General features: G+C 46.6%; 1 protein-coding gene across 4 annotated transcripts in view; it reads left to right on the forward strand.

Annotated features, from left to right (window-relative positions):
- FAM117A (family with sequence similarity 117 member A) overlaps window positions 1–26,009 on the forward strand; it is a 327,775-nt gene that overhangs the window by 66,533 nt on the left and 235,233 nt on the right. For all 4 annotated transcript variants that reach the window (XM_069634375.1, XM_069634374.1, XM_069634377.1 and 1 more), the window contains 3 exons: window positions 2,759–2,845; window positions 4,584–4,682; window positions 5,032–5,160. In XM_069634375.1, the coding sequence (XP_069490476.1) occupies window positions 2,759–2,845; window positions 4,584–4,682; window positions 5,032–5,160 (315 nt within the window). The remainder of the gene's footprint in view (window positions 1–2,758; window positions 2,846–4,583; window positions 4,683–5,031; window positions 5,161–26,009) is intronic.

Consider the following 26,009-nt stretch of genomic DNA (forward strand, 5'->3'; position numbering starts at 1 on the left):
AGGATAATTCCTTCATGGACAATGAAACTCTCTGATTTATAAAAAGGTTGTCTGGTAAAGTGAGATGTGAAATCTGTAGCATTGGGATCTAGATCTGACTGCTGGGTCTTCAGACACACACCTGGCCTACTAATAGGAATGCTACTAGCTCCAGTCAATACGCTGCGAAGAGCACTGTCAGAGAAACATTTTCTTTGTCAAAGATGACAGAAGTAGAAACATTAGTAGGAGGTTGTACGTTTGCCTTATCCCCAATGGCATTTAAGCCTGTGCCAGTTTGATGGCTTCCCTTCTCAGAAAGCGGGACTCTGTTTAAGTCAATTAAAGATGCATCAACAGTTTTTACTGTTAGCAATTTGGAGGCATTATTCACTTGCACTCTTCCATGCGTGCTGAGAGCGGATATCCGCTGACTTTAAGTCATTCTTCCAGCGGGGGCCTCTTGTTTGAACATTGCCAACCAACGGAGTAGACGAGAAGCGGACACGTTTCAGAGGCCGCTCCGGAGAGATAAAGGAAATTCCATTGAGATTGTTTCTTTCAATTGTAGTTCGTGGGGCCATTCCTGTTTTCAGCGAAGCGATTGATCGTTTCATCTTGGTGTGAGGGAATCAAAACACCTCTATGGTGGGGGTGGGGTGGAGGGTGACCGAGCAATCACCGGGAAGCATTGCCTTGGACCGCAAAGGCAACAACGCAACAAGCGTGGCAAAGCGGGCAAGCAGTACTTCCAGGTACTTGCTGTGGTGTGTGCAGGTCCTGGGCTTTATAGTCCCGCTCACCAGAAGGAAGGAGCAAAGCTTGTGGATAGAGTAGTCCAAGGTATTTCCAAAGTGATCCAACAAGATCCTTGCCTTTTCTTCTCGATCCTTGCTCCAAGGCATATTAAACTCTGCAGAAAGGTAGACATGGGAATGGTATTGAAGTACAGTTAACAAAACTCTGACACGCTGGCTGTTTTTATACTTGTGTTGAACTCTTACATATACACTTTAAACATTCTAAGCTGGTAAACCTCAATGGCATTTGGTACAAAACGCACTCTGTTGGTAATATCAAAGTGTGATTACCCACAATGTACACTAAACACAGTAAAAAGCAATGCAACAAAACTGTAACCAGTACAGGAAAAAAGGCAGTCTGCAACCATCCAACCCTCCCTACCCCAGGGCACTGAGTTGCTGGGGACACTGTGTCTGGGGGTTTCGGATGCAACAGCTGTAGGAGGGTCTGGATTTGTGCTGGCTAGGTGTTGGCACCGATCTCCAGTTACATATGGGTTACAACAGTGACAGTCCAGACCCCACATGACGACAGTCACAAAGTCCACGCTGAGGAGGGACCACCAGGACGTGCCAAAGTGTAGCAGCAAAGAAACCCTGGTAGGGTTCAGCAGGCTCAGTTTTTTGCTGGGTCAAAACAAGTTTGAGGCTGTTCCCTCTTCATGCAGGGGAGTAGCAGCCTGTGATTCTTGTGCCGTAAATCCGATCTGCAGAGTCCCATGCTCCAGCCCAGTACAGCAACCATGTGGCAGAGGTTCCTGGACAGTGGTTGGGGCAGTCCATTGGATGGTTCTGGGACATTTCAAGATGGCAGATCTGATGCAGGGTGTGCAGTTGGTTGATTCCACCAGTCCAGGGGGGTGAAGGCACTGTGGTTCTTAACTGCTTGCCGAATAGTCAACAGGGCTACATCCGTGATGGCTTGGGCAATGCTGGTTTTCTGTCCGAGCAGGACTTGAGTATTCAATGGAGTTTTATTCCCTTTGAATACTTTGCTCAGGTGGGAGACTGCCAGAACTGTGACAGGACTCCTCCTATTAACCACAATCCAAGCTGTGAGGGTGGGGCGGGTGTGCCCAGCCCACCAATAAGGATTTGCACCATTCAAACAGGCCAGGGGCCCCCCTTAGACCCACACCCCCATATTTCCCCAGCCACAGACATCCCTTGGTTGAAATGTTGGTTGGGACTAGACCGTCCGATTTCCCCAGTTCAGGCTATCAAAGCACATTGCCTGGAAATCCAGGTTGGACCTGCGAATGTGCATGGCCTTAGATCTATCTGTTTTTGACCTGAGGTCAGGGAGCAGGCCAAAAGCAAGGTGGCCAACGGGCAGCCACGACTTAAACCAGATGGTGCAGCCATTTTGAGTATATGGCAATCTTCTGCATTATGGGTTTTTGGGGGAAAAAAAGGATGCTGTGTGGGAGTGCACTGGAAAAAATAGTAAAACCTCGTTCACTAGACATATAAAATGTTGCCAGATGAAAAGGTATACCAAGTACCCCTATAACATTTCACTTAAGGTGGTGTGGGTTGCAAAATCAATGGAAGGAAAGTTGAAAAAAGTAAAAATAGTACTTCACAAAGACCAACTAACGCACTTAGCCTCCCAGCGCATGCCCAGGCCCTAATATGCTGCCCCTGCCTCTCAAATAGCCGAATCCCCCCCCTTCCAGGTTCATCAGAGCACCTGGAGACCGTGCACATGGCAGTGATGCACAGTACAAATTAAGTGACTTAACCTTTTCAGCTGGACAGCACCAACAGTGGTACCGAATATTTTGCGGCAGACAAACATGCCAGGTATTGATTGACCAGAGAAAATCTTTTGCAAAGAAAACTACAATTAAGAAATGCAGTTCTTATTTGTGAAGATATTTGGCACTTCATAGTCGCCTTGCTGCTTTTTCTCTCTTCACCATGTTAACTCATTTACAGCCCATATTAAAGACTTGACCCTTGTTTTCCTCCAGACCCCTTTGTCATGGCCTACGGATGCATCCAGCACAGGCTCACACAAGCGCTCTGCTTCATGGGGCAACACAGAGTATCAAAAGGAGGTAAGTTACTTTGTAGCTTGGTCACTGGTCTGGTATACTAGGCTTGCTCGGATGCCATGATCCTGTTGCTAAGGTATCAATTGGAATACGCAGTTCCATTTTCTTTGTGGGTTTTCACCTTGTCTTTTGAGTTGCTTTATGTCCTGGTCCTATTGTAGTGTCCCAGTTTTTGCAGTCTTAATTTCCAGCAAACGGGAGCAGAGTAATACCATAATTTGGTTGTGACATCCGTTGAATGCTTCCAGCCTCCAGTAACTGTCCCAAATACTTCATTCAAAAGCTCTAGTTCCGTATGTCCTATTTTCTTTTCTTGCGATTTGTACTCTACTGCTGCCATTGTCATGGTCTCAGATACTCGTGTGAATGTAAGGGGATGGGGGTGTTATTAACGGGAGGGTTGTTGGAAGAAAAACTTTGTGCTCCACTGCTGGCACTTATGGCAGCAGGTGCAACTGATGTCCTGTGTGGCTGGGATATATAGGTGGATAGTAATTTGTATACTGTATGTTTCAGGGTGATATGGCCAGTGGGTGGGTTTTCAAGTTGATTTGAAAGGTGTAGAGATGACTCTTGCTGTTTGTGTTGGTGGATGAACCCTGAGGTTGTTTTGATGTGCTATGATCTTGGTCATGTGAGTTCTAAATAGCCAAGTTTTTGATCGTTTTATGAACGATGAGCGGTCTTCTGTTGCCCAGCTTCTTTTAGGGACTTGGTTCCACTGTTTTGCTGTAAGATTGGCGAATGCTGTGCCTTTTTTTTTTTTTTTCCCCCCCTCTCCTCTTGTAGCTCATGCAGGGATCGGCATTATGGTTTGGGCAGGTGCTAAAAGCAGCTCCTGGTTATCAGGCATCGGCTAGCAGGCAGGAGCTATATCTGGGAACCAAAAGCTAGTACATAGCATACCACAAATCCCATTTTGCACATGGAATGTAAACTGTGTCCATTATGCTTTAAATGTCCATTAGATGTGTGTACGTGTGCGTTTTTTTTTCTTTCCCTCTCCCTCCTTTACCAAGGCTAACAAACTTTATCACATTTGTGTCTGCATGTCACCGGTTTTCCTAGATGTCAGAAATTGCCCTTGTAGCTGTTTGTATCAAGCTAAACCGGCTGCGCTAGGCTAAAAGCAGAAGCTAAATAGCTCCCAGCGGTTTTGCGCCCTACCTTGGGAGTAGCATGTCGCTGCTCTATAAGGATCCTTCATAATTGGTAGAGGATGCTTTTTGTTTGAAAGATTTCTGCTCCCTGACCGTGCAGTGCTATAGAATACTTTAAAATTGATCCTTTTCTTCCCCTGTTGCCAGTGGAGGCTTCTCAGGTTGCAGTGATGTATTCCTTCCTGGGAAGTGTTAGTAAAAGTCTTAGCATAGTGTTTTGGATCAATAGTAAATGCTTGCCGTAGTCGATTCTTGACCTTATCAATGCATTTGTGGCACTGGTCCTTTTGGTATGTTGAGGAAATGGGATCGCTGCATACAAGTGTAAATTGTAATATTTTCATAATATGGTGTTTACTTGTGCTTCTAATGTGAGCCCACTGTCCAAAAGCATTCCAAGATCTTATGGTGAGAAGGTGGAAGAAATCCTAATACAAAATATCCTGGCAAATTGTTCAGGGATAACTACTATGCGTAATACTATTGCGTTTCATGTAGCCTCCAGTCTTTGTGCTCTGAAGGCACTTTACTCCTTGTCCCCTGTAATGAGCTATAGTCACGCTTTGACCCTTTTCCTCCAGATTGTAAAGGTGAAACCGCTGCAAAAGACCAAGGTCAGCCAGGCCAGCCAAGCTTGCTGCTCCCCAGTGCTGGGAGACAATGCCACGCGAGGCACTCTGGTATGTACACTTGCTCTTGATGCTGGGGCTTGGATGATGCATTTACATGTGAGCCACAATAATACTCTACTCTGCATATGGGAGTGGCAGCAGCAGTGAACTGTTGCTGGTCTGTGTGATATGTTCACACCACCTCTGGTTACCTGCTTGGTACTTCTAGTAAGCTGTCACTTCGAGTCCCTGTTAGGGAATGGTGGTTGGAAGAGGCGAAATGTATATTTGTATATATTTATTTTTTCTAACCATAACTGAGCTGACTGCTTGTTCGCCTCCCCTACTTATAACTCTTTCTGAGATTATTTATTGTCTTCAAATATTAGAAACGGGTTCTGTTTCGTATTTGTTGCAGGACTCTCCTGCTGCATGCCCATGGGCCTCTCCAGTTGTCAGACATCGTCCACGGCGTCACCGGAGCCTGGAAGACCAGGAGCTGGAGGACATGTTTGTGAAAGACATTGGAGATCGGGAGCTTCTGCGGGTGAGCCTGCATGTAATAGCTGTAGGAAAACATTATTTTTGTGGTGCAGTAAGATAAAGGAAGGTGGTACCTTCAATCTTTGAAGTACTGTTAACATTTGATGGTGTTCACCTAAATTTCATATTGACTTGTAATTCTACTTGCAAGGTTGTTATGTCTTGCTGTATATGGCCTGATTGTTTGTACCCCTGATTAACTCACCATTGTACTTTTTACCATATACTAACTGCTCCCAGTATTGTGGTTCTGCCATCTGGAATTAACTTCCATTGTCGTTTTGTTCCTGCATACCTCACTGTGAACTTCTCCCTGGTGGTTTTGTTCCTGGGTGTCCCACGGTAACCTTTCGCACCAGGGAGCAAAACCCCAGTGTGGAAATGGAATTCATCTGACTGGCTTAGAAACTGCACCACCTGCCCCCATCTGCACTCCTCAAACCCCAGTACCACAAAGACTTGGCAATGCATCCTAGCATTGCAGGAGCCACGCTGCTATAAGGTCCGGTCTGAGAACATCAACACAACTGCCATGGCCAATATATCTTGCATTTTTTTTCTTTACTCTAACCCCCCCCATTTACACATGCCACCTCCACCCCCCCCCCCCCCCCCCTCCCACCCCCACCCAATTCTATTCACATAAGCATGATCAGATTTACATCCGTCTAATGTTTGGGCAGTTTTGTTTCTACAACAATCTCATTTAAAATGTCCTTGGACTCCCAAGTTCCAGAAAGCCTCAAGTACTGGGACCAAGAAGATGAACAAGGAGTTACTGTGGAGTGAATGTGACATCAAGTACAGAGTGTTGTCTAGTTGTCAAAAGCAAAGTCTGCTGGGCGGGACATTTTTAACCCAGACATCACCTGCAGGTGAGCGAATACAATCGGAGAGGTGGAATACTGCAGAGCGGGCAGTGAGACCAGAGGCAGCAACAGGGAAACGAGCTGTGTTGGGAGTTTTCCTAAAGTCTGCTTGAAACTATCCCTTGGCATACAGGTCTGTTAGGGGAGTTTTCCTAAGCTAATACTGATAGTAAGCTATCCCAGTGGTTTGCAGACCCCCCGCACTTTTGGTATCACTCTGTACTAACTCAGTAACTTGGTAGCGTGGCAGAGCAGTCAGGCTTATCTTAAGAGGAAAATGTGAGCTATAGGTAAGTACACTGAACCTTGTTGGACCTGTACATCAAAGAAGCACTTGCACTTATAATTAGATTTACCCCAGAATCCCTTTAAATACCTCATATGTTTACACTAGAACACTTCAGAATACGTTTACACTTCAAAGGACACTTTCACTTTTGTGCTTGTTCATGTTTACATTTGTTGCAACTTTAGGGAAAAGACAATGTGATCGTATTATTGGTAATTACGCGCACATGCGGTTCTTAGCAAATTTATGGTAAGACATTTACTCAGCAAACACATATAAGAAGAGGGCGTTAGAGGGCCAACCAAGATGGCTGCCTCCTAGAGAGCTCCCGCACGGCCGAATATTAATCCGGTAAAATCATCCTTCAATCGGTATACCCCTGCCCTGATCGTCGACTGCCTGTGTCTACCAGACACTACTCCGCCATCCTGAGAAACCTGGGGGGAAAAAACACACGCAAAGAACCAAAACGCTGTTCGTGCCGGCACGCGTGCCTCTGAGCAAAAACCAGGCCCGCTGGGAGCCAGGGCGCCGAGCCGCGGCTGGGCCCTAGAGGGGGAGCCGCTTCTCACACGGCGATCGCCTGAGACTCGAGCAGGTTGCGTGCCGGCGGATCGCGGCAGCCGACTTGGGAGAGCCTCGACCTTCCGCGAAGACTCCCGCAGACCGGGCTGGGGCGGGTGCCCGAGACCGTGGAGGGCCGCGTGAGGTCACCATCAGTGCACAGCGCCCACTGGGAGGAGTGGGTCCACGCCAACTCCAGGGCCTCCCCTCCCCCCCCGGCGCCTAAGACACTGGTGCTGCGGCTCGGGTGAGGGGCGCCCCCTCCAGCTCTCAACCTACACGCTGACTGTGGAGTGCCCATGAGGGGCAGAGGAGGCGAGAAGGTGCTGCTGTGGTGCGCCCAGCAGCAGAACACCCGCACCAGGTACAGAGCATACTGGGGGAAGCATACACGGACTGGCAGCAGCCCAGGTTGGCCAAATACACTCTGATCCAAACCAGACATTTGAGGCGCAGCGCGGGCTGAGGGAGACCAGCCCAGTCCGCCTATATCAGTGACACTAATCCTCCGCCCATATCACCCCCGGCGACTGCAACCTATGAGAACACATCACCCGGCTGAGTTCACCGTGCTGGAGCTGTTCCCCACCGCCCCGGCGGGGAGCGCACGCCAGCCACTAACTTTGGTGCCTGGTTCCCAGTGCGGACACGCTGTCGCTGGGGAAAGCACGCCAGTCCTCACCCGACTAAGCTCCTCCAGAGACCTACAAAAAAGAGCAACCTCCCCGGAGTCAATAGCCCAAGTGCTGCTTCTGATCCTGCAGGCGCAGTTACCCCACAAACCACTCCAGCCTAATCTTACCTCCGCCTCTGAAAGCCTCCAGCCAGCGCAACCACTACCTGCCATCAGGTTTTTTTTTTTCGACCCCAGCCGAATGGGCAAAACTGACATTTCCCAGAGGAAATTGACCTTTGGCGCACTCCCCAAAACCACCAGGCTCCAAGAGGACCCAGTGCCTATGGCAAGCGGCACCCCCCTGATGGATGAGGATACCTCCTCCACAGATATCAAAAGCCTCTTACTGGACCTTACAGTCAGCATTGGGAGCCTTAATAACAAAATGGATGGGCTTGCATCAAAGGTGGATCTCCTGCAACATAGAATGGGTACCCACAGAACACCTAAATGAGCTGGAACAACGTGTCTCAAACCTAGATGATGGCACCGTGACCCTGGTGGCCAAAGTAAACCGCCTGGAAGCCCAAATGCTAGCAGCTAACGCTAAATGTGAAGATTTGGAGAGTCGTTCCAGGAGGAATAATAGGATCATTGGGTTAAGGGAACATCAGATGCAGCAAAAAATTGAAGACTTTGAGGAGCGATGCACTACCCTCTTCAGTCGTGAAGCCCTCTCCCACATGTTCGTAGTAGAATGGGCACACAGGATCCCCTCCTCCAAACCCATTCCGGGGGCACCCTCCAGGCCAATCATCGCCGGACGACTAAATTATAAAGACTGTGACAACATCCTTCGCCTAGCCAGGGAAAAGGGCGAACTAAATCATGACTGGGACAATACACTTCTACCCAGATTTCTCCCCGGCAGTCCAGGCACAACGAAGATCCTTCACCTCTGTCAGACAAAGGCTCAATCAAGGACAATCAACTCGCCTACTCCATGCTATGCCCAGCACGACTCAGAATTCAACACAACGGCAAAGTCCATTTCTTCCAGACGCCAGAGGAGGCCGACACCTTCCTTGATAGAGCAGGATGCCCTGGGCCAAACCCCAATGAAGCAAGAAACCAAAGAGACGGCGCAAACAAACCCACCTTAAGCAGCACGGGAGCAACGTCCCCTAACTTGCATACAAGAAACTCACCGACCCACCAAAATACACATGGGAGTTAATCACTCCAAGGCCATGCAACTTGCCCCTTGCACAGCAAAAAGATCTCAAACAAGTTCAATGTTAATGGGAGGGAAAGCAAGAGACGGACAAGCACTGTTGCGGTTCAGTTTCCAATGGCATAAGCAAACGGGCCAGTTGGGGGTTGCCCGTGTAAGGAAGGAAGCCAGAGAATGGGATTGGGAATGTGCCTTTGACCCGCCTCACCCCCAGTCTCTACGCCGGACCGAACCCTCTGCGCCAGACACTGTTGAACTCCCCCCCCCCCCCCCCCCCCCCCCCAGATCAGCACGCCTCCCCGGAGTCCTACGTCCCTACTAGACGAATCCAACATCAGCCTAACCATCCATACCGGAAGAACAATTCTATGTCCCCACATGGAACTTTAGAGGAGGCAACCTTCCCTCTAAAACAAGAAAGATCCTTCAATACCTAAAAGACATGAAGTGGACGTTGCCTTGATTTGGGAAACCCACCTCCTCCCTGGAAGAGAGCACCAGTGGGCCAGAAACTGGGCATGCCACAGGTACTTTCCCCTTTTCATCATACGCCAGGGGAGTGGCAATCCTGATTAACAGCCGACTGGCTTTCGGATAATAGACACTGAGAGGGACACCGAGGGTGGAGCACTGCTAGTGAAGGGGATCATCGCTGCAAAGAAATCATGTTTGTCAACTCCTATGGCCCCAACGTAGACGGGGCGAACAACTTGGACTGTGTACTGACGCATCTCACAACGCAAACTTTGGCAACAATCACCTGGGGAGGCGAGCTAAACACCGTTCTCGACCCCGTGAAGGACCGATCGTGAAGTATGACACTACCGACCTCTAAAGCAGCCTTCAAATACAAGAAATATGCAGAGCCTATAACCTAAGACACCTGGAGACACAACAACTGGAATCAGAGTGACTACACGTTCTATTCGGCAGTCCACAACACCAGCTCCAGATTGGACGGTCGCTCCACGAGGCCAACATCATCCTCTTACATAAGGCAGGCAAACCCCTCAGAGTGTATCATACAGACCCATCTCTTTACTCAACCTTGATAATAAAATACTGGCAAAAATTCTCACAAACAGGTTGATGCCAGGCCTCGTGCTCGCAGATCAGGCAGGATTTGTTCCTGGATGCTGTACGACGTTTGGCATCAGAAGGCTTTTTGGCATTGAGTCCCTCGACCAACCCCCCTCCCCGGACTAGCCAGGCTGTAGCGGTGCTGCTCGATGCAGAGAAAGCCTTAGACTCCGTGGAATGGTCCTTCTTGTTCGCTGTACTTACACAGATGGGTTTGGGGTCCTGCTTCATCAAACTCGTCTCCTTACTATACAACGAACCCCAAGCCACATTACTGGTAGGTTCGGCAAGATCCTCTCCCATCAAACTACAGCGAGGCATCAGGCAAGGGTGTCCTCTCTCTGCGCTAATTTTCACATTAATAATGGAACCTCTAGCGTCAAACTTCGAGCTCAGAAACTCCACAGGGGTCTCACCATTGGACCACAAACGTTAATTATCTCGTTATACATAGATGTGGCGTTATTCATATATGACCCTGTAGAAAACCTTAATCCAATTAGGAGGGAAGTAATTAAATTCGGGGCGATATCGGGATTAAAAATTTATCACACAATCTAGTATACTCCCACTCACGCCAAATACCACACAGTTCACCGACGACTCATTTTGTATCGGAAACCTCAAAGGTACGATACCTGGGAATACAAATGTCCTTGAAGTATCACAACGTATTTCAAGACAACTACGAAACAGTAGCAAAAACACTACAGGAAAAAGTGAATAGGTGGAAATCTCTCCCACTAACATTGTGGGGAAGAGCCTCACTGGTGAAAATGGTCATACTCCCTAAATTATATTTATTTGCCAACATCCCAATTCTAGTCCACAATCTTTTCTGAAGAAAATCAAAAGCCTTGTTCTTGACCTCCTATGGGCGGGTAAGCCAGCTAGGGTCGCTTACTCGATGCTGATACTGCAAGTATCCAACGGCAGACTAGCCCTTCCCGACCTAGAAAGATACTTCTGGGCAGCCCAATTCCTTAGCTTTTGGTATGCCACGCATTCCATCAGACCACACGTGCAGATGGAACGGGCACTAGCGACTCCCAATTTATTAAGTGCCGTCATTATCAGCCAGTTCTCAGTGCCTGTCAACATGATGAACGTGGTCCTCGCCACATACTCTATATGTAAAAAAACTAGCAGAAAAATATGATGTACATGTAAAGAGTTGGTGCCAGAGGTGCAAAGAGGTCTAACGGGAGTATTAAGTGAGATAGAGTTGAAGATGATGTGGTCCCCAGGCCCAGACAGCCTTGTGGATGATGCAGAGGGATTTGAATTTAATCTGTGCAGCAACTGGGAGCAAGTGAAAACCTTTTAGAACAGGAGAGATGTGGTCCCTGGGCTTAAGGCTAAGGATCTCGCTGCTCTATTCTGGATAAGCTGAAGCGGTCGCAGAGTGGAGAAAGGAAGATTCAGGAGAAGGCTATTGCAGTAGTCCAGTCTAGAGAGAACTAGGGCTTGAGTCACATCACGCCTCTGCTGGAAAGTGTGAAAAGGTAGAATTCCTTTGAGAAATAAGAGCTGTAGTTGACTTCTTGGGGAGGGAGGAGACTGACTCCCTCTATGACTCGCAAGGTTTCTGGCCTCAGTTGAAGGAGCAGGGGGGAGCAAGGTCAGAGTGAAGGGAAGAAAGAGGGAGCAGGGGTCCCAATGGAAAGGATACCAGTTTTACAGGTGTTGAGGCAGAGCCCATTGGAGGTGCACCACGACTGGATGGCAGAAAGGCAGTCTGATGATGGAGGGTGCAAGAGTCAGCAGGGAGTCCGGAGAGGCGAGCAGTTCTTAACAGGTGTTCAGAAGAGCAGTTTCCGTGCTGTTCAGAATCCCGATTGATGGTACTGGATGCCACCAACCAGTTCATTTTGAGTTGGGGCAAGGACATCTTCTGAAGAATCTTCCCAAGGAAGGGGGTGATGGAAATAGGGCGATAGCTGGCAGGGTAGGTAGGGTAGGTAGGGTCGGTAGGGTCAGACAAAGGTATTTTTTTCTTTATTTTTTTTTCTTCAGGAGTAGTGCTTTAGGGGGGTGGGGAAAGATCCTGTAGTAGGAGTGATTGCAGAACTCAGCGAGAGAAGGCGCAAGAGCCAATGTTAGCCTTGATGGTCCTGGATGAGCAAGGGGAGACTGGTTTAGAAGAGACCTTCATGGAGCGGACAGCTCTGGTAACTTCCTCGGGAGTGACGGGTGAGAAAGGGGTGTGGAGGGAGTGGGGATAGGATGTGGCGGAGTGTAGAAAGGAGGTCAGAATGTCCTTTGTTTTGGTGGCAAAACGTGAGGCCAATGCATTGCAAAGGTCTGGAGAAGAGGAGACCTCAGAGGGAGTAGAGACTGCAGAGGGGTTGGCTAGTTCCCTGTAGATTTTGAAAAGTCCAGCTGTGTTATTGGCTGCGTCGGAGACCCGTGCCTGAATGTGGGCTCTTTTCTTTGCACGGTTGGGGAGTCTATATTGCCTTTGGGGCAGGCGGCAGGCCAGTTTGTCAGAGGATGAGCCTGAGGTTAGCCACTTCGTTCTGCCCTGCAATTTCGTTTTAGGGCTGCAAGTTCAGAGTCGTACCGAGTGTTACACTTTTAGGCAAGTTTCAGATGAATCCTAAACGACTGGGGCAAGAATATCAAGGGTGTTGGTGATACAGGTGTAGTTTGCTGAAGGCAGAGTCGGAGGTGGGAGGGGGAGGGGGAGGGTGAGGGGGTAGGTAGGTGGAGGCAAAGGCAGCCACAGTCACTCGTTTCATTGGGCGGGTGTCAGTGAATGAGGTTGGTGTGACTTTGGGGGTGGTAAGGGGGCAAATGGACCCAAGTGAGGGGAGAGTGGTTGGACCAGGATAGAGGGGTGACTAATGGAGGAGGGGAGAAGAGATGTCCGAGTGTATGAGGTCATCCAGAGCCTGTCCAGCTCTGTGTATTGGCCCAGAAGGGAAAATGGAGAGGGAAAGCGAGAAGCAGAGATCGGTGAATAGAGTGGTAGAACAGCTAGTCCAATTGAATGTTGAAGTCACCCAGGAAGTGGAAGCAAGTAAAGAGCAGAAGTCAGCCCATTCAGAGAAGAATAGGGAGACGGTGCCTGGAGGACAGTAGATGTTAGCAATGGTCAGGGTGGAGGAGGGAAAGGTGACCAACTTGCAGACCAGGTTTTCAAGAGGAATGGGTCTGGGTAGGTAAGATGGAGACCGGCATGGACTTAGGGAAAATTAAGGCAACCTTGGGTTAGAAGAACAGGTTAGTGCTGGATGCTCGGCAGTGTTGCAGCTCTGGACCTGACCTCCGGATTCATTGGTCCGATGACCGAAGGTAGGATAATGGATGTGATCTCTCAGCAGCAGACTTGAGGAAGTACCTGGGGCATAACTCAACAACTTATTGGTTCACGGTTTTGGTGCCTTTTCTGCAGCATCAACAAACTCGGATCGCTGGTCAATATTCACTTCTTGCAGTGCCATGCTTTGAGGGGGTCTGGGCGAGTTGGATCGGATCTCTGGAGCGTCCTTGAGGGCTCTGCAAAGATTTGGACGGATTCCGCCTTTGGACGACGATGCACTCGAAATGGGCAGCATGTCTCCTGGTATTGGGGTCCCGCAGCTCTAGAAAGTCCTAGGACCTCGGGCGATAGCTCAATTCAAAGTTAGTCTTGGGACTGGTTGTTCCCACCAGCCAAAGGGAAGGAGTCCTACTCTTGGAAGCTCCTCTGCTGCACAGAAAACTGGGTCTAGACAGCAATGGTTGCTTCAGTGTTGCAAAGGGTCCGCAGGCATCACTGGTCGTCTTCTTCGGTTACTTAACTTCCAGTGATCGACTTGCTTTTCACTCTAGGAGCCTTACCTTTTATACAGTTCCAGCACACTCCTTTGTATTCTCTCAGCATTTTACAGAAAGGGGCGTTTGGCTGTCCAATTAGGACAGCCAGAAATCCCTGTGAGCTGATCGTTTTCAGGCACTCTGGTTGGTAGACAAAGAACAGGTGGATTGAAAACCTCTCTCCCCTGAACCCCCTCCCCACTGCCCCCCCCCCCCCCCCCGCCTGCATAGACACACTGGAGCCTAGGCGGGGACGCCCCAAGAGTTCCTGCCCATGGAAAAACACACACACTGACTGTTAGGTACGATTTTCATAGCAAGTATAAATCCTCTTGACCTGGGTCAACCCCAGAACTTTTTGTTTTTATTGGTGTATTGTGTCCTTATACCTCCTGTTACTTTGAACCCTTTTACACTTTTTTTTAAAAATTTTTTTTATGGGTATCATTTTTAAGACTTGCTATAGTGTCTTTTAAAATGTATCATCTTTGACACCTTTTTGGCAATAAGTGCCTTCTGTTGCTGGGTTGCCCTAGGGGCTCCCCCTTTTTACTTTCTCTGGGTAACCTTGTGAGAACTACATTTCCCAAGGGTAGCAGGATCTTTGGATCCCTTTTACATTTTATTAGGTGAGGCCACCTTATGCGGAGTGCTGGGGAGATGGAGTAACCCCTTTCTCATTTTAAATGTAACACTTGTGCTACAAGAACAAACTTACCTTTAATGGCTGGTGGCAGTGAACCTTTTTATTAATTGGTGTTCCTTTACCGAGGGCTGTTTGCACAGCGCCAGTAAAGGCACCCATGGGTGCTCATTTTACCAAAATAGCCCATGTCTTGTTTTTGCCATTTTAGTGTTCCTTGCCCTTTCTTGCTCCTTCCTCTGACCTCTAGGGGTGGGAAATTCCTTTGATTTTATTTTTTTTTTTTATTTTTATTTTTCATCCTCGGCAGGAGTCCTGTGGACTCCCCGTCCAGGCTGCAGAGTGTCTGTGCAGGCAGGAAGGAAGGAAGGAAGGAAGGGAGGAGTCAAACTCTGCAGCCCTTTGTTTTCCAGCCCAAGTGAGATTCCAGTTCAAGCTGGGAGGCTGGCTGTCCTGAAAGAATTGCAACCTCCCAAGTTCGAATGTTGCAAGGCAGTTTGACTGGGTTCCTGCATAAGTCAGATCCTGAAAGCTGAAGAGGTAGTCGACCACTGAAACCGAAGCGTAAGATGAAGAATTTGCAGCTGAAACTATTTCTAACGACCGGAGAGCCTGCTGTTTATTCAGAGCCTGCTGTAGCCCTTCCTTCCAATCGACCTGGGGACTCTGAAAACAACAACCCCCAACGCAGAGCCAGGTGAGACCCACTAGACTCAAGAGGACCTGCATTTTGAGCCATCCTACGCCGTGCTGCGAACTCGAGCACTTGTGCTGTCTATGGTCTTCCGAATCTCGCTAAAATTTTGAGGGAATCCTACTGTATCTCCAGAGGCATGATTCCAGTCCGAAGTCTCCTCACCAGAGTGCTGGACCTTGCAAACGACTAGAATCCGACCAGCAATATTCTCTTCTGTGCTCCTGAAAAAAAGCACTAAATCCAGTGCCACATCCAGCCACGAGGAAAGCCTTGCTTAGAGCCTTCCCTGTGATCCTTGCTGCAAAAGTCCTTCCAGTGTCCTGTCGTCTTGAAGGAATTCAACAACCAGGTTTTTGGTTGTAGATCCTGAAGTCCTCCTGCTGCAAAATCTTCTGTGCTGGCTTCGGTAGTTACTTACCTTAAGTCTCTTGTGATTCCTGTGTAGTTTTGGGATGTTTTCTGTGATTGGGAGGCCTCTCCAGTGCACCGAGGCCCCTGCTGGAATCCTCGTGTGTTGTCTGGAGCCCCTGGACCCTCCACTAACTCTAAAGTACGTACTTGTTATAACAGTCTTCCTTAGGAACTGACCTTTGCTACTTAAGAACCTATCCTGACCTGCCTCTTGGACCCTAGTGATCCCCCTTCTACAACTGAGAACACTTGTGCTCCTAGAATAAGGGAAATGCTTCTAAGGATTGGACTTTTTGCCTAGAAAAAAGTAAGCGTTTAAAAGTTAGTTGGTTGTTAACTGTAACTCTGAGAGTGAACAGTTATTCATTACCTTAGACATCTTCTGCCATTCTGAAAAGTGTATGTAAAATCTTTCTTTCCATAGAAACTGTTTTGCCATCATAACAGAAAGTAGATGTAAAGTTATTACTCACCTGTGATTTGGTTGTGCCTCTTCCGTAATGCTGTTTGTTTCATTTCACTATTGCTGTTAGGATAAATCCCCCAACTGGATCTTGCTTCCCCTGACTTGCTGTTATCCTGTGCAGGATAAGTCTGCATTAGGTTTTACCTAGCCTAACTTTGAATCATTCATAAAGACCTACAGTCTTCGGTTTATACCTTCCTTTAGTTGCGCATAGCTCCTGTAAAGTGTTTAGGTTTATCTTACCTCGAGTATAACTGTTATCCTAAAATAAGTTATTGCTTCCCTTAGTCTGTGAACCGAAAAACAACTGTAATCGAATATTACACTCGAAGCTCCTACTCCGCTAGAATAACTTATCTGATTTGTTTTACTGTTCCTAGAATCAGTGTTCCACTATTGACAAAGTATATTGTGCAGTTCATTTACTATGTGATTTCTTGCTGAGCCTCACAGTACAACTGCTAGGGTCTACTACCACTTTATTGGTTTTGACTTCACTGGAACTACTGTTGGGAGTTCCAAATAAGATTAATATGCTTTAGTCTGTGCACCTTCAAGCATAATGTTTTTCTATGTGTTTATATGATCTGTGATAGTACTTATTTTCCCCAAGATTATCTTGGCCTACTTGTATTTAAACCATTTATTTTTACAATACATGGTGTTTCACTTTGGACCATTTGTATTACAATTTCATTGATACTGATTCTACAGACCTTTCTCCCGCCTAAGATAAGCCTGGCTGCTCTGTCTCAGTTGAATGGTGTTTCTAAGCTTTTAGTTGGACTTCAGAAAGACTCTCCTAACCATGACCTCCCCCACACTGATAGAAGGGCTAACAAAGGACAACCAGGCTAGTAATGGCGAAAAAGTTGGGGAGGCTCCTAGTTGGTACTTGGGGGGGGTTTGGGGGAGGGGGGGGGGGGGGGGGGCTCTATTGTGCACTACCGAGGCTATGGACATAGCCTGCGGTATAACAATTACACAATAGTTGGTATAACACGTCCTTTGCCACCAGCCATATCTGTCACCGGAGCAGAGAGAAGGGGGATACTAGGTATCCCTTTGGCACTCCACATAAGGTGGCGTGTGCCATCTCTCATGCTGTAGAGTTTTGGTAGAGACACAAAGTATTTCATATCCTTAAGAACTATAGTTACCGGAGTATATAGAAAAATAATCTTGAGGACCTTAAGTATCACTGCCCATAAGGAGCCGTGTACTGCAATAGGAGAATACAGATGCTTTTTAAGAGCTATGGAGCGGACAGACTCCATAGTACAGGTAGAACACAAAGAATAGAGTTCCAAAAGACAGAGCCCACAAGAAGGAATCGGTAGAAAAAAGGATGCGCTCAGTCAGGATTTAAAGAAAAAGGCCCAGAAGTCCAGCAAAAAGTGCTTGGGGCCCTCACTAGTAGAGGGGATGAAGTATACAAAAGATTGATATCCCTAACCAGCTCCCCAACTCTTAGTACAAGTCTGTACTACCAAAGGATATTGGTAGAATGGCAGAGCAGCCAGAAGAAGGATGTGAGCTGTAGGTAAGCACACTGAACCCAGTAAATGCAATAGGCCAACAAAACACTTATTTGTAAATGTTATATTACAAATATGCATGTATTCTCCTTTACACAAGGAAGGTAGATAAATACTTTTCTGATGCTTGTGAATCTGCACATATAGTCGGACATCTAGTGGAAATTCATGAGTATTGCATCTTGATTCGACATGGGCGTGACTGTAACACTATCCGTGACGTGTAGTGTACCCAAAATCCGTTGCGCGTCGAGATCCTTCAGATTGTTTTTTTCCGCCACTCCAGTTGATCGCCTATGCGGAGCTCGCAAGAGTTAATATTGCTAGCTTTGTCCCTACGGTCGTCTAGTCTCCCGACTAATCTTCTCAACGACCTTGTGAGCTTCCTGCCGCCAAGACATCAAACTGCTCGGCAACTGTTCAACGTCTGTTGACCGCATGGCCTCGGCCCTCTGGCCAGGCCCTTACAGTTGGGAGAGTGGGGCCCTGGGTGTATTCTTCTGTAATAATGTATTTGAATGCATCTCCTTTTCCCCTTTGTCTCTTTTTGGTCTGGCTGCTGTTACCCTCTGCTATGGAGAGGATGCCCTTTAAATTGTGCCGATCGTAATGGCAAGCTTCCTTGGAAGGACACACATCGGGAATGCTATCTGTGTCGTCCTCGAGACCATGATGAGCGCTCATGTAAGCTCTTTCGAAGACTGCGGACTAAACAGTGGGCGGCCTACGCTATGCAGGCCGAAAGCCATTCCCCCGTTGGCGCTGTCGCTTCGGACGACGATTAATCCATCAGCAACCATGGCACCGAATTGGAAGCCATCAACTTCGGCGGAGACTTCGGGCTCCCAAATACCTGACCTGTACAGACGGGCCGCTGGTTCTGTTACAGGGAGTTCACACCCCGGCGACAAGAGCACCCACGCACAACTCCTAAGGTCTTTTTGACAGTTGTTGAAGAAGCACACAACACCAACAGGGATGCCGAAAACTTTGGCGCCCTCCACGCAAACGCCTTCGCGGAATGCGACTGGGCGTACCTCTGGACAGGGCGTTCACCCTAAAAAAATAAATTCAAGCACCACCGCGGGCGTGTTGAGACCTTCGATTCAATCGCCGAAAATCAGCAAGCCTTCGGCATCATTTCGGCAGCCACAGAGCACAAGTATACTGAAGCCCCTCAGCCTCTATGGCCTTATTGGGTAAAATTCCCACCTACTGCATTTTCCCTATGGACTAGGGGGGAGGGGGTCGGTGGGGGCTATTTGAACAATGCATGGACAAAATGGCCCAGTTCATGGACTTTTCTGTTAAGTACCTTACACCCAAAAGACCCAGGGAAGAGCACTCCTACCCCATTCCTTACAAACTGCAGAAATTCCCCATCTCTGCACAGGGACACCAGGAGGATATCTTGAATATCCCAGAGGACCCAACACAGGCGGATGATATCTGAGGACATGAATCCCTTCGCACAAGACACAGCTCATCTTGGACCCAGACTGGGTTCAAGATGATGATGATGATGATGAGGGGGGGGGGGGGGAGGAATCAGGGCCATTGGCTATCACCAACTCATACCCCTAGCCTGGACATCATCTGTTTAGATCCCCATTCTTTCCCTCCACAGACGGATTCGTCACCTGTTGACAAGCAGATGTTCAATGTTTTTTTAAAAAGGGCAGCCGATCATTTCCAGATTGCAACACATGATACAGCTCCAGACTGACTTTGTTGAGGGTATTCTCAAGGAGAAGCCTCCTACTAGTCAAGCCATCCCCTTACTGAACTATAAAGAGGCACCTAGCCACTCCCTTGTTGGCACCGTCTCTCACACGGGCAGTCAATCCCCGGGTTGAAAAAAATTATTCCGCCCATCACCTTCCCACCCACTATGCATAAGGGGTCATGCTACACCGGACTCCCTGGTGGTTACTACCACTCGTAAAAGGATGGGGGTTCCAATGTCCTCAGCCGAAGCCCCTCCACATAGAGATTGTAAAATGCTTTATGCCTTGGGTAAACTGGTCACTGCCTCTGCAGCCTACTCTACTAGGATTGCAAACCAGACTACTCTCCTGGAAAGCTACAGCAATGTCCAATGGGGCCTGGTCCAGGATAGTCTTCAAGATGTCCCAGAGCCCACACGATCACCCCTGCTGGCAGTCGTGGCTGAGGGAAGACTGGTTACCCACAACATATTGAAAAATACTCTGGCCTCTGCTGAGACCGATGGCTGCACTCTAGCCCAGGGGACCTTACTTAAAGGAATAGTGCGCTCAAAAATATTATTGTCCTGAGGGTTCGGGCATGTGTTTTTAAGCATACGTTGATCGATCGTACAAACATTTCCTATGCACCTTGCCGTAGTTTTCCTCTTTTACAAATGCAAAATCAGGCAGCAGGGTGTGGCCATCTTGTAATAATATCTGTTGCTGCATCACCCAGGGTGGACTGCCCTGGCGGCACTAAATCCTATCCCCTACCCGTGAGGCTGACATCACTAGACGCATACCGCCCATTTCACAACGTCAATGCACATCTCGTGTCAACATTCTCTGCGCTCCAGCTAATGACGTGTCTCCATGGAAATGGCAGGATGCCTCTTTCCTCAATAAACAGACTGCTTCTCATCATACATCAGATTTGCTTTTCCAATTGTTTCACTGTCTTTTTGGGAGTATTCTGTGCCTCGTTTGTGTGCTCTGGTCAGGTACCTTTGTTGCTCGTAGCCCGTGCGAACAGATACCGTACCATTTAATATCCATTTATATTTTGCCCCATAATGGCAACAATGCAGCCCTACCAGTACGAGCCGGAGTATTCTGAGGTGAAATTACTCGAAAGAGAAACATGCACAAACGATGGGGCTTCAGACGACAGTTGGGATGACGATTCCTGAGCCTAGTTGCATGGACGTTTCCACCTGTTGTACCTGCAATCAGTGTGTGGTAATGCCAACCAAGGAGGAGAGCTGCTGCTGCCGAGAAAACTGGATGCTTGTCCTACATATCGGATAGTGAGACACGGCCGCAATGCCTTACTGAGCTGCCAGACTTCAGGACAGCCTGCCCTCACCCTGTTCGTGTTCAGGATTATGAAGGTGCTTATGCACGAACTTTGAGCAAATGTTTGCCCTCGCAACCCAAGTAACGAGTATGTGTACTCTAGTTGTGATGTCACTTAGGCCACTACCATTTCATGGTTGTCTCCTATATTCTCGTAACTTTGATCTATCTATGCCAAACAAATGTAGTCTTGCAATTCTATACATCACTCGCAATTTGGGGAAATCGTAGTGGTCTCCTTATGTTTCATGTACAACCATGAAGCAATATTTCTTTGTCCCAAATTTAATGGAATCCATAGTCATTCAATATTGAAGTGTTTCTAAGTAACATTTGTACTGGCAACAATGCCATTGGATACAAGATTGCATTTTCAACTAAGGCTTAATACACTTGCCTTGTTCATTTAAAAACAGTTTGTATCTTTCTCTTTCACAAGTGGTACAGGATGGTGGCCTATCGTTCGTTTACATGGTGGCTTCATGGGAGGCTTGGAAAAAGCATTTGAGTAATACCCGCCTGTGTCGTTGGTGCCATTTGACAGCGGTCAGTACAGGGGATTTTCCCACACTGTGCTGCAACCCAAAGTTTATAATGTGTATCCTCATGTAATGCCTCATGTCCATCCATTTCCCCCACCCCCCCCCATTAACAAAGGCAGTTGGCACCAGTAGGTGTGCGCTGCCAAAGGGGGCTGGCAGGGGTGGGAATGCCCAAGGTGCCAAACACCATGTACACTTCAAAGGTATCTTACATGCAGGGGTCATTGTTCACATGCCCTCCTCCGACCCCGTGTCTCCAGGCAGGCTCCCCATGAAGTAGGCCGTGCCCCTGAAATCCACAAGAGACCACGCCATATACATTTCATTCACGTACACACCCACTTTTCTAATTCTTTATAAAGCACTTGATATTTATCATGAGAACATCTTTGAGCACTGCAAGTCAACTTGTAAATGTGCTACCTCAGAACTTCTGTGACCACTGCGAGTCAGCTTGTCATTGTGCTACATGTGAACCTCTCTTCTCCTGCTACTAACTACCCTGCTTGCTGAATCTAACTGTTTGTTGGTCAAGGTAAGGGCAGTTCACCTAATCATATCTCCTTGATCTTTACATTTCTATCTATTTCGAACGAAAGTACCCAGCAGTGTAATGTTCATTCATGCCATTGACTTGAGTTTGTTATGTTAGCGATTAAATAGCAATTGTCATCAGTGTCAATTGGGATTGAATTGCATCTTTCGGACTGTCAATAAGCATGTTTCCTTTTGATGCACGATAGTACATTCAAGGGAAGCGTAACATGTTAAGATTTGCATCACATCAATGAGTTGTGTCTGAAAGTTACCCTGTAATACAGCCTGCTACGCTACACAGGTTTTGCTTTGACCAAATCATAGATTGCATAGAGAAATGTATATAATTCCATCTTTCTCACGCTTTTATGCAAAGTAATTTTTTTTTTTTTTTACAGAATTTCCAACAATGCCTGCATTTATGGTTCGCTGTTCTAAGACACATAACAAACCGAAAGGCACTACAATGCATGATTTCCAGAGGAATATAGATCTAATAAGAGAATGGGTCGGATATTGCGGATTAGTGCCGGAAGAGCTTGAAAGTAGAACCCATGAAGTCTTGGACTCGAGGGGTGATCGCTTCTGCAGCCTTCTCTTTGCCACGAATATGTACGACCAATCACAGTACACAGACATCAACTCAGTCTTGTAAATTGCTTCCAAATGTAATTCCGAGACTATTCATGCACATGCTGCCTCAGGTGAGTCACGGTTCCTGATTTAGCTGTAGGCCTTGGGGTACTGAACAGGTAACTACATGGACGGATTGGTATTTTAGGTGTAAATGTCCCTTATAAAGCAATACAATCTTGTGAATAAGTATTATAACTAAACCCCATTTTGCTAAACGTCTGTCCTTGGTTTTAGGAGCATCATAGAAAATGATTTTTGGGCACAGAAAAATATGCTGTAGTGCTCTTGGAAATGAGCATAATCTTTGAGTAATCGGTTGCTTTACATGTCAGTTTTTTTTAGGTTAGCATTTCTAATTCAAATCTAATTTGCCCTTTACAAATCCATGACAATGCATTGAATATGAAGGAGTAAGATTCTGCATCCATGTCTTTCCTGGAGTCAACAACCGCTTCGAGCGCGCATCAGGTAGTTTTTATTTAGCTATTCAGTTACTGACATTTTTTATGCATGGAATTTGAGATATAATCAAATTTACGTATAGTTTCGTTTGTCTACATTTTGTTTCATTTATGGGTTTTTATTGATATGTACCATTGTCTGTATCACATTGTGTGTTCAATTTCACTTTCTTTCATCCATACTAAAACAAGTTTTGTTTTACATGGTGATGCTGGTACTTCGACTACAATCATCCTTCGGAGCTGATACAGAGCCAGAGGTATGCGAACTGAAAGTTCCCTTGAATGAGTTGATCCTAGATCTGATACCATTAGACATTGACATTATTATAAACGAGCATCTTTTGCAAATTGCTTCAGTGCAACATTTCAATCATTGGGTTTCGCACAGTCATCTTTCATCGAGTAAACTAGCCATCAATCAGGTGAAAATCAAAATGTATATTTTGACTAATGTACATGGTGTACAAGGGTATCTGTGTAAGCCATGTGTGTGGAATAATTTGATTTCAAATACAATTGAATTATTTTTAATGGATACTCTTTTCTAGGGGTGTATAAAAGAGGAGGCACGTGGTTCCGAGTCGGTGGACCAGCTTGCTGGTGAAGTTATTACAGTAAAGGTTTCACAGAAAACCAAGAAAGCTATGGTAATTTACAAACCATTTCATTTTCAAACAGTGTTTTTTGCTGGTGCCTTCATACGATACTTTTTTTAAAAATCTAAAGTGCCATATACTGTATGTTAGATTTAAATTCAACATGTTTTTCCAACCATTCTTCTAGTTGCCTGATAGTGTACGAACTATGGAGACACAGACAGCTACAGAAATCAGATAGGCTGCTTGCCAAACTGATTTGACCATGGAGCAACTATTATTTGAGGCGCAGCGTGTTCAAATAAATGGCAGACTCGAGATGCTTTTGCCCAATGGCCAGAAAATTAATTGAATGTGACCGGCAAAGTCAGCAAAGTGTTGTTGGACCAGTGCTACAATGCGAGAGCTCCACAAGATGAAACTGAATTTAATGAAGATGCTTTAGAATTAAACGCAGACCACTTCACACAAAAGACACCCGCCAAAAAAGGGTGACCCAAAAAACCATCAACATAGATGTTATCTCCGATTCGTGTTCAAGTAACAGAAGCTGAAATAATAAAGACTGAATAATCAACACAATTCACTGAGGAACTAGCCAAAGATCTCGACTGCAGTTTGTCCAGTTGAGTCAAACCACATTCATGGAGGATGATAGTCTAATAAAGGAGCCCAGGTACATTGTATTCAACAGCTGCTTGATGGAGATTATAAATGATGCTGAAATGTGTGCATTCAGTGAGAGGGGGAGTATGCGGGAAGCAATTGCTGAATGTGACTCGTGTATCATAAGGCAGTAACCTCAAAATGCAAGCCACCTGTGAAATACTCCATGCAAAATTTTCATGGGCTGCTCAGCTGATGCTGGGGAAACTGCCAGCTGGAAATCTACGTGCAGCTTTTTTTTTTTTTTTTTGGCTCTAGTGTCAGTAATTTGTCCAGTTTCTGTCCCTTTGTGGGACTCCAGTTCCTTTCTCAAACTCAGTACTACAAATATCAATATCTATTCCCTGCTATTAGTGAAGCTTGGAAAACTGAACAAATGTCTATTCAAAGTACATTCTCCGAAAAGCGGTTCTGGCTAGCTGGCGATGGGACAGTGTGACAGCTCTGAATTTTCAGCAAAATACTGCACATACAATTTATTTAGTTCCCATGTCCTGAAAGTGGTGAGTTCGATGGTCGTGCAGGTGTCCGAATGTAAATCCTCAGTGGCCGTGGAGAAACTTGGTTTTATAAAATCACTGGAAAATCTCCAATCGAGGGGAATGCAAATCGGCCTCATAGCCACGGACACACGTTTCAATAGCCAAGACAATGAGAGCAGTTTCCAAATATTTGCCATCAATTTGATGTATTGCATGTTGCTAAATCAATCAATAAAAAAAATCTCAGCTGCAGAAAAAAAATGTTCTGAATATATTTTAGTGGTCCCAGTCTGTCAGCAACCATCTTTGGTGAAGCGCCAAAACTTGTGATGGGTCTGTGTAAATTCTACTAGAAAAATGGCGGTCACTAATGCACCGCTGGTCCAACGTTCACTCTTGGACAGAAAACCAACGTTTCCACCAATGTGCACATGGCCCTTTGTCGCCAGAGCAGGAACGGAAGAAGTGGTTGATTCCATCTTCACCTCCACACAAAGCTCTTGAGAAGATTGTGTTTGATAAAACTCTATCAAGAGATCTGAAGGTTCTCACTGAATTCTGTCACACGGGAGATTTGGATGTGTTCCACAATATGTGCCTAAAGTACAGGCCCAAGAGATTGCATTTCGGCATAGACAGGATGTAATATAGGACATTACTAGTGGTATTAGTGCATGATGAGAATGTAGGGCGTGAACAATTGAGGACTGTGGGGAAACTTTGGGACGCTTCACATTTTTTTTTTTTGGCTTCTTTTCGTAAAGGCCATTGTGTAGCAGTCAAGCCAATATACTATGAAATGTAACTCGATTTTGTGAAAGATCTTATTATGACTGTCTTGGACATACATTCCCACGGAATTGCACGCAATTTTGTTCCGCGGACACATACATTGCAAACGTGCCATGTCCACCTAAAGCAGAGCTTGTGGAACAGTTCACTTCCAGGTACAAATGATTGCCATCGGTTTTCTTGATCAACAATTTTTATATAAAGTGTCCAAATAAAGCATCCAATTTGTCTTTTGAAATCTAGCCTTTGTCGCGTTTTTTTTTTTTCTCCCCCAACAAGTACCATTTTTACAAATGCCATACAATGTAATGTGCTTTCACACTTCCCAGTTTCATCGAGGTACTGTGGGACCTTCACTGATCGTGGGAGGGCCAGATGGATAACACCTTGAAAGCAACTTTGGGTTTCTGCAGTTGCCTTATCAAACAGTTGCCCAAATTGCTCAATAACTACTCGTCCCCAAAAAGGGATGAGACCTAGGCTAGATAAGATACTCGGAATGCAAGAACTACTGCCTGTGAGAAAAACAGCGCATCGAAGTGGGTTGTTGGTGAGAAATAGCTGAAATCTGACCAATACATTTGTGGGGGCATGTGTTGGGGTCGTTGCTAAAAGGAAGGAGTGGGTTGGTTGAGCCCCCCAGCCCCCATACATTATACGCGTAAGTGACATCCTGCTCTTGCACTCGTGGGGGACGCCTCCTTTTGCCGTTCTGCAGCCACGGGGAAGAAGGCCCTGATGTAAGCAGAGGTGGGGCTATTGCTAGACACAGGCGGAGGGGAAACGAGTACACACAGGTTGTATTTGTGTGTCGGTCCAATACTTGGACTGCATTTTTTGTGTACCCTCGACTTTGGACTAGGCT

Source organism: Ambystoma mexicanum, chromosome 13 (assembly GCF_040938575.1).
Source record: "Ambystoma mexicanum isolate Mex_15411 chromosome 13, UKY_AmexF1_1, whole genome shotgun sequence".
In the NCBI taxonomy this organism is placed as follows: Eukaryota; Metazoa; Chordata; class Amphibia; order Caudata; family Ambystomatidae; genus Ambystoma; species Ambystoma mexicanum.